The 8,805-nt window shown below is 39.9% G+C and overlaps 1 protein-coding gene across 4 annotated transcripts in view; it reads left to right on the top strand.

The window, feature by feature from the left end:
* PCDH19 (protocadherin 19) overlaps positions 1–7,681 on the top strand; it is a 135,291-nt gene extending 127,610 nt beyond the window's left edge. For all 4 annotated transcript variants that reach the window (XM_081043126.1, XM_081043123.1, XM_081043124.1 and 1 more), the window contains one exon: positions 1,863–7,681. In XM_081043126.1, the coding sequence (XP_080899252.1) occupies positions 1,863–2,452 (590 nt within the window). In that variant the 3' untranslated portion in view covers positions 2,453–7,681. The remainder of the gene's footprint in view (positions 1–1,862) is intronic.
* Positions 7,682–8,805: the final 1,124 nt, after the last annotated feature.

Genomic DNA, 8,805 nt, shown 5'->3' on the forward strand with positions numbered 1-8,805 from the left:
TTGCCCACTTTTAGGTGAATTCAGTAGTGGGCCTGTTCGTCTTGCCTGTCTGCTGTGCAGGGAGTGCTTTGTGGAGTTATTGTTGTTCGATTAGTTGTAAATTCCAGCGGAGCTTTAGAGGCTCACCTCATGGTGCCATTTTGATGATGTGAAAATCCCAACTGCAAAATTCTGAGTGTTTCATTCTCTAGCACTGAAATGAGGCTTTAAATGTCCATCTTAAATATCAATTGGCAAATTGTGTCCAGGTACATGGAAGAAATCTTACCTTTGGTTGGCTTTTCAGTAGTTTAAACTGGATCGAAGGCCATTTCCAGAGTAGTGTTGAAATCTGCACTCAGCCTTGTTTAGGCCTTGATGTTTAGCTGCTTCCAGTGCCTTTTTTCCAAATGATGAAGTATACACAAAATTCAACCATTGTTTCTTGAGCATCCACCCATATATCCCTTTATCAAAATAACCTTTGGTGAATGAGGCAGAGCAGTGTCACTTTGCTATACCATTTACTCTTCGAAAACAATCATGAAACAAACAAAAAAGAAATACAAGTATATAAAGAACGTGTGTTATATACAGTTGTGTGTTATATACACAAGACCCCAAGTTGTAGACTTCTTCCCCCTGCAAAATAGCAACCACAGCATTTCCAACATTTTTTTTTGGGGGGGGGCCTGCAATTTTTGTCTTTGCAATCTCTCCTTACCTCTCATCCTGCCCCAAGGTGTTTTATAAATGTTAAGCTCTTGTATTTTGATGCATTGTGCAATGTGATGAAAATTTTCATTAGGTCAATCTTATGCAAGAATGTAACGTATAATAAATATGTGTGGATCTACTAATAAATATAAAGGGAAAACTAGGGCTATAAAACCAGACACTGAGATTAACAGTACTTCCAATGGACAGTTAACCCTGGGTCCATGCTTTGGTGAAGCCCATGTAGAAAGCCTATCTGAGAGCCAAATTAAAGCCTTAGGGTTAAAGTAACTTGTCAGGAAAAGAGAAACACATGTCTTACCAATACTTGTAAACTTACCTGCTGAGATTTTGTATGATAGGACTAAAATAATCCATAGAAGATTTCTTTAAGAAATATGACCTTAATGAAGACAGCAGATAAAGAAGGTAAGGAGGTATGGCTAGTTGGGTATGATTAAATGATGCTCAACCTATGAGTGATGTGTGCATAGGACCAATTGAAGCTTATCGGTCAGATGGAAGGAAGTGATCTCAGTATATTCCTTCTTATGGGAAATCAAGTCATGTAAATGGCTTAGTGAGGAGATTGGCTCCTGGGAATGGTGGTCAAAAAGAAGTGATGCGATTGGATTTTCAAAGACAGCATGATACCAACCTAAAATTAAGCACGATATCATTAACAGGTAGAGTGGAAACATTGGCAGTGCTGTTGCTCAAAAATGTGGCCAAGAGTTCTCAGATATAATGACTGTTGGATTTCCTGCCCTGCTTCTACTTCCCCTTCTGGAACCACTTTCAAACACAGTTAATTTTTAGCAGGAGTTGTTGATAACAATGTGAACTTTCAGTACCATGACACTCAGGATAAACTTTTTTTTAAAAATGTATTTTTTATCATAACATGTTTCCTTTCAGGTTTTTTGTTTTCGTCAGCAGTGGGAATAGCAACAACAACAATAATAATAATAATAATAAAGGAGGGGAGGTCTACAGCCTTTTAAAAATCCTATTATTCACACTTGTCCCAAAAGGCAATAAAGGACTATCTAAAAGTGCCATTTCCCAGAAGGGCCTATGGGTACCTAAGAAACCAGAACACTGGGGAGTTAACAGTGATTCCAGGGAAAAGATGATGAAATTGACATATTATTTTCTCCAAACAGATCAGAGTGAAGGATTTCACTGCAGGGAAGAATGCCGGATTCTTGGTCACTCCGACAGGTGCTGGATGCCCCGGAACCCCATGCCCATCCGCTCCAAGTCCCCTGAGCATGTGAGGAACATCATCACCCTGTCCATTGAAGCCACTGCTGCTGATGTTGAGGCTTATGACGACTGCGGGCCCACCAAGCGGACTTTTGCAACCTTTGGAAAAGATGTCAGCGACCACCAGGCTGAGGAGAGGCCCACCCTGAAAGGCAGGAGAACTGTTGATGTGACCATCAGCAGCCCCAAGGTCAATGGTGCTATTCGGGAGGCAGGCAATGGCTGTGAGGCTATCAGCCCTGTCACTTCACCCCTGCACCTCAAGAGCCCTCTGCCCACCAAGCCTTCTGTGTCTTACACCATTGCCCTGGCACCAGCGGCCCGCGATCTGGAGCAGTACGTCAACAGTGGCCCTTCACGTCCCTCTGAGGCTGAGCCCCGTGGAGCTGACGGCGAGAAAGTCATGGATGAGGTCAACCCCATTCTGAAGGAAGGTCGCAACAAAGAGTCTCCTGGCGTGAAGCGTCTGAAGGATATCGTTCTGTAAACCAGTCCTGGGGAAGAAGAGAGAGAAACCAGGCTGGCTAGCGAAAAACCAGGAGCTGATCGTTTTAATTGCTCACCAGTGGTTGGTTCTTGAGTGGCTGTATTTCAGAGCTTTCTTAAATGTATTGTTTATAAATGAGTATCATTTTGTGACAATCCCTCTCGTTTCAACAGGCAGCAGGGGTGTTCAGTTGGAGCAAATTAGCTTTGGCTTGAGTTGTTCATGGGGCCTTGATGTTGGGGAAACAGAGACAAATTCAGTTGTGAAAAGTATTATGTATTAAGTGTTTGAATTTATATATTTTTCTATGTCAAAATTATAATATAAATTACCATTGTTTGTGGAGGATTACATTTAAAAAGCAAAAAAACAAAAAAAAGCTCTGGACACCTTTAACAAGCTTGCCACTGTTTTGTAGTGTAGGCAAGTTAATGGTTATTTATTGTGTACTATTCATTGATTCAGTGATGTGAAATCGAGCCCCCAAAAGGTTGTTTCTGAAGCTTGAGTATTTTCCAATGCCGCTACTTTGCTGTGGACACCCCTGCTTTAAGAATCCTTTTGCTAGCTGTGCTACTGTTGTATTTGATATTGCAAATTGCTATGTGTGTGGTGATGGCAAAAGGCTTTTAGAGGTTGGTGTGTTTTTTTCTTAAAAAAAATAAATAAAATTACAGACAAAAACAAAGTGCAAACAACTGAGATGGCAAGTGAATGAGCAACACCACACATACAGATGAGTACTTGGAGGATATTCACTCTTGGAAGATAATCATGGAGTTGCTCATCACCTTGCAGAGTATTTTGCCTGCCTTTCAGTCTTCTGCCCAGGTCTGTGATAGATCACTGAAGAAAGTAATTTTTGGATATTCTGCTATCTAATTTGCAGTTGTCAGAAATATTGTGCTGAAAGTTTTATGAGATCAATTTTTCTAATTTTCAGGCCCTGAACAGGAAAGTTGCTCCTGAAGTTACCAGTTTCCAGGCTTAGAAAGTCCCTGCCTCCAATCATCTAAAACTCAATAAGACTGAGTCTGTTTTGAGATCTAAATTAGCATCTTTTTAGATGCACACTTCCTGATTTGGTGTTTCCCAACCACGATTAGAATTACACTCCAAAGCACACTATGGGCTGGAATTGAGAACTCCATGTTGCTCTGTATCACAGGATTATAATTCGGGATAGAGTAAGCAGTACATAGTGTACATTTAAGAAGACAAGTAACAGCATCACTAATCCAATTACTGTGCCTTCTATATGGAGACACTTGGATACTTGAATTCATCTTTTTATGACTAATACTTTTTTAAAATTAAAAATGTGAACAGGAAACTATTAAAATAAAAATTTTTTAGATTTAGCTAACTCTTAGTTGTAGGCTAGGAATACACTTTTTTATTAACAAGTTTGTTATGCACATTTTTTGTTTGTTTAACATTGCTCCAACTCCCTCATTTATTAACTATTAATATTCACTAGCCAACGTAATATTCTTGCAGCCTATGAGTTTGTTATTTAAAAATAAACGAGTATGTCATTGTTCTGCCTTGGTCTTTAAAGAATTGTTTCTAGAGAAACAACCATGTTTCCCCGAAAATAAGACCTAGCCAGACAATCAGCTCTAATGTGTCTTTTGGAGCAAAAATTAATATAAAATATAGTAAAATAAGACCGGGTCTTACATAATATAAGGCCACATCTTTCCTCCAAAAGACGAATTAGAGCTGATTGTCTGGTTAGGTCTTACTTTCGGGGAAACATGGAAGTTTTGTTGTTCTGTTCTCATTTGTTTCATTTTTTGAAATTCAAGAGTACCCAGAAAAAAGGCACAGAGTTTAGAATACTATAATGCAAAAGAGAATTTATTTTCTTAAGTTTAGGTAGATAAGTCAGCTCTTTTAAATGTTATTTTTAATAGTTATTTTTGCCTGAGTTCCTGGCTTTATACATTATTAGGAATATTTTCCTTTATGGGGGGTGTGCTTCATGGGAGGAGGGTGGGTAAGGCAGTGGGGATGGGCTTAGATAGTGGAGAATATTTCTGAAAAAAAAATCTACAATGGAGCTACAAATTCATCCTTATTTCTTATTTAGTGCTGAATACTACCTCATACAAAATATTGGTGTGGCTGCAAATTTCCTTCTGAAACTGAAACAATTAGAGATCAATGACTATAACATCTTCATTTTGACTCATTTCATTCTCTCTCATACACTCTTCCCACCCCCCTTTGATTCATTTCATTGTAATAGTAGATTTTGAATTAGGTATGTATTTCTGTTTGCAAGTGACTATTTGATTAACACATTATTTTTTTTTTTGATGACTGCCTGTAGAATTTAGACTGTTCCTCACCAGATCCATCCTGATATTATGTTGTTAGCTACCACCTCAAGGTCACTTACAAGTCAAATTTGACTGTTTTTGTACAGGTGTATTTCTTATTATGCTCAGTGGGACTGAAGGAATTGAAAAGACTGTGGCAAGTGGGAACATTAAATGTTATGTGGCTGTTGAGCCAGAGAGTCAACTGGCTACCAGTCAATTTTAAATGATTAGAGTAGCAGTGGCATTGCTTTTGCTTTTTCTCTTTTTTTCCTCCATTTTTTTTCTTCAAAATTCAGTTGCCAGTTATAGGCCAATCCTTTTTCCCTATCAAAATACTTTTTCATTTGGGCAGTCAAAGATTTTATTTTTTTTTTGGGGGGGGTTCCAAGCCCTTTATTGATCATGTTCAGAGAATTCCCCTCATTAAGAAAACGTCTTTTTTTTTCTCTACAATTGTCTGATGTATACATCCTCCCAGAAGCACAAGTGCATACTAGGAGGACTCTGTAAGCTGGTTTTATAGGCAGGCTCTGCCTGAAAATAAGAATCTGGTGCAAGGATCCTAAATTTCCCTTTGGCTCATGTTTTTCACCCCTTCTTTTCAACATGTCTGATGAAAAGTCACAAAGATCAGAGGCCAAATATTCTTCCTTTTCCTTCTCTAAATATGTTACCCATTTAAATATGAGGGAACAATTTCAGTTCCTAAATACTAGGGAGGTCTATTTCATTTATTCTGATGACCCTTTTGGATAGGAGTTGGTATTGAGATATGCCATGCTTTACTAACAACTGCTTTGGGCATGTCTCTGGGCAAGTAAACTTCATGAGATATAAAGGGTTTAGTGTGCATTGATTGATTGCTTTTCCTCAAATATGGCAATATACTATAAACAAGAATAGGAAGGGGGAGAGCCATGCTACATGGAATCTCTTTTTTCTCTTTTCTATACCGACTAATCTTGGAATCTGTTCAGAAAGAGACTTACCATCCCTTTGATCCTCCTAAAGCCGGTAAAGTGTGGCCCACTTTATTGCCCAAATAGGCGATGGGCCAAGGGATCCTACAATACCTGAGGGCGGTGGTTCTTAACGTGTAGTCCGTGGACCAGCCACAACAACATCACTTGGGAACTTGTTAGAAATAATAATTCTCAGTCCTCACCCAGACCAACCCAAGCAGGTGGGGCCTAACGATCCAAATGGATCAGATGCCCACTAAAGGTTGAGGGCTTGTTAAAGCACAGGTTGGTGGCCCCACACTTCAGTTTCTGATTCAGTAGATCTGAGGTGGGGCCTGAGTCTTTGCCTATTTAAAAATTCCCGGGAGATGCTGATGCAACTAGTCCAGGGACCACGCTGAGTATCACTGCTCCAGAGTAAACCTGCCTAATAGAGCTAATTGCACCTAAGGTGCTTATTTAAACTAATTCGTTGACATGGTGACCCACTGATCACTAATCAAAAATGTTAAAGGGAATATAACTTAGAACACTGAAAACTGAAACCACCCAGGGTATCATCCTGGTAATGTTACTTCAGCCTACAACTGATTGTATGTAGGGAATTCAGTTGAATTTTTCATATAGCTCTATCATATAATTAGTAAGCAAAACAAAAGTAGTCCTCTTGAAGCAGCAAGGACAAAGGGCAATTTGGGAAGAGGCAGGGGTGTAGGGAATAGCTCGACTGGGCATCCAGGGTGGGAAAACAATTATTATTGTACATAATAGAAGTTCTGATGAATTCCAATTCCTTTATGGGGATCATTTTGATGTTGAATATTCCCCAAAGCTGTTGAATATTGCTGACAAGTCTGGTTCACTTGGCTCTTTACCCAGGATAATAAGACCCTGACTTTGAAAAACTGGCATAAATGAGCTTAAGAAATCCATTGTATGCAGTCCTAGTGTTTGCCTTCTTGGTAAAATTACATTTAAGGATGTCATTTCATGAGTCAAATTGTATCTGCTGACACTGAAGTGTATTGAGATGTTGTTCTTTAGTTTAAGTATGTAACAAAGTAATATTCAAAGGGGATGTGTGGGGGTGGGACCGGGTGGCTTTATATTGATAATGAAATAATCCAGAGCAAAACACATTGTCCTAATGAAGTTGTTGCAGCTCTCTTTGTTTTCTTGTGAGGCTGGATTGGCCTGTGGGTCACTTGTTGTGCAAAAATGAATTAATTTCAAATAGAACTCATATTGCTTTTGTAAAACAAAGAAAATCAACCACCTTGTCTGAAAGATATATTGTGAGGCGCTCTTGGTAAAGAAAAACCCACAAAAACCTGATCTTGATTGGAAAGCACTGTAGGTCATTAGGGAAAACTGATGATGCTGATTGTTGCTCCAGCTGTGTTGGCAATTAGAGATGACCTTGCTACTAACTGAAAGTTGCTGTCAACTTTAGCAAACAAACCAGCTAACACCATTACAGCACTGGTTAAGTAGATTTTACTGGCACTGGCTAGCATTCAGCTGAGGAAGGCTAGGATACAGACTTTAATGACCAAGAGCCAGACTAGCTCAAGCTAGAAATTCAGCAACAAATACCTCCGTGTGCTATTTGAATGCTAAGGTATTAGTTGCAAAAGGCTTTCGCCTTCGCTCCTCTAGTGAGGGGAATGAGCCTGATGACACTATTACTGTTTACCTGTCAAACCAGGGTGGAAATTTAGAGGGATGCAAGTACAGTATGTCTCATTAAGCAGTCTCTGTTGCTGATTATATGAAGATGAAATTGTTGTATATGCTGATCTGTATGTTATGTACATTTTCACAGTGATTGAAACATTGTAAAAAGAAAAAAAAAGGAAAAAAAAGAATCACCACTCTGTCTATTTTATGAACATGATAAAGCAGCTTTATTAAATTATTAGTTATGTTTTAAATGGTGTTATCTGACACATTGTTTCCTTTTATCTAGTGGTTCTCTGTTTCCCCTATAAACGTGTTTTCTCTGCTTCAAAAATTTAATGCATTTTAGTATTAAAGGCTATTACGGAAAATTATTAAGTGTTCAGTGAAATGTGTCTTGGAGAGTGTTGGTTGGCTTGGGGGTCGGGGTGTCTATTAGGCCTAGGAGGTGACCAGCCCTTGGTGGGGTCACTGATGTGCAGACCCAAAGGGTTCCTCTTCCATTTTACACAATCACCAACTCTCCAGCTAGGCTCCAGTCATTTCCTGAGTACCTCCCCTCCTTCTCACCCCAGTGATACCTTTATCTGTGGAGGAAGACCCATTCATATCCAGAATGGTAAAGACTTTCTTGGGTGGTACTTTAAACAAGAACACTAAAACCATTCTTTAAACCATTTGGGGCCAACTTCACAGTGGGACTTCTCTGAAGAATTAATTTTTTTTAAAAAGGTGAGAAATAGTTGAGATTGACAAGGTGTGGTGACAGAGCCAGGAGTACAGTTTCCAGGCTCTCGGCCTCACATGGAAAGGTGCTGGCTTGGGTAGTAAATGGCCATCACCTGTGATTGGATGGCCATCAGCTGTGGCTAGTCAGCCAGCAGCTGTAAGCAGTGAGCCATTGGCCACTAATATAACTGCCGTGGCTACGCTAGCAGCAGATGGTGGCTGGCAAGTGCGGATTGCAGTTAGCAAGGGATTGTTGGTTGGTTGGCAGAGAGCGGAAGGCAGATTGTGCATTGTGTGGATCTTGCTTTCTGAGTCTCCAACTCAGCTGCCAGCAAGGATATAGTGGTATGACTCCCTATCTATGGCTCCATGAGTGTTCCTTTTTGGCCTCACCATATCCTGCATTCTTGTGCGGGGAGCTGGAGCTGAGACTCTGCATGACACAAGGGAAAACAGAGTTTAGAACAAAGATGACCTGGCTACCTCTTTGATGCCTTCAGGTTTGAAAGCAAAGAACAGGAGAACCTCTCACTTTGCTTATAACAAGGCTGCTGTGAAAGCCCTCACAAACTTTCTTTATCCAAACCGTTATTCTCAGGGACTTAGCACTTGGTGTGGGGGGCAGAGCCAGAGAGCAGTTTCCAGGCTCTCA

The sequence above is a fragment of the Rhinolophus hipposideros genome (assembly GCF_964194185.1).
Source record: "Rhinolophus hipposideros genome assembly, chromosome: X".
In the NCBI taxonomy this organism is placed as follows: Eukaryota; Metazoa; Chordata; class Mammalia; order Chiroptera; family Rhinolophidae; genus Rhinolophus; species Rhinolophus hipposideros.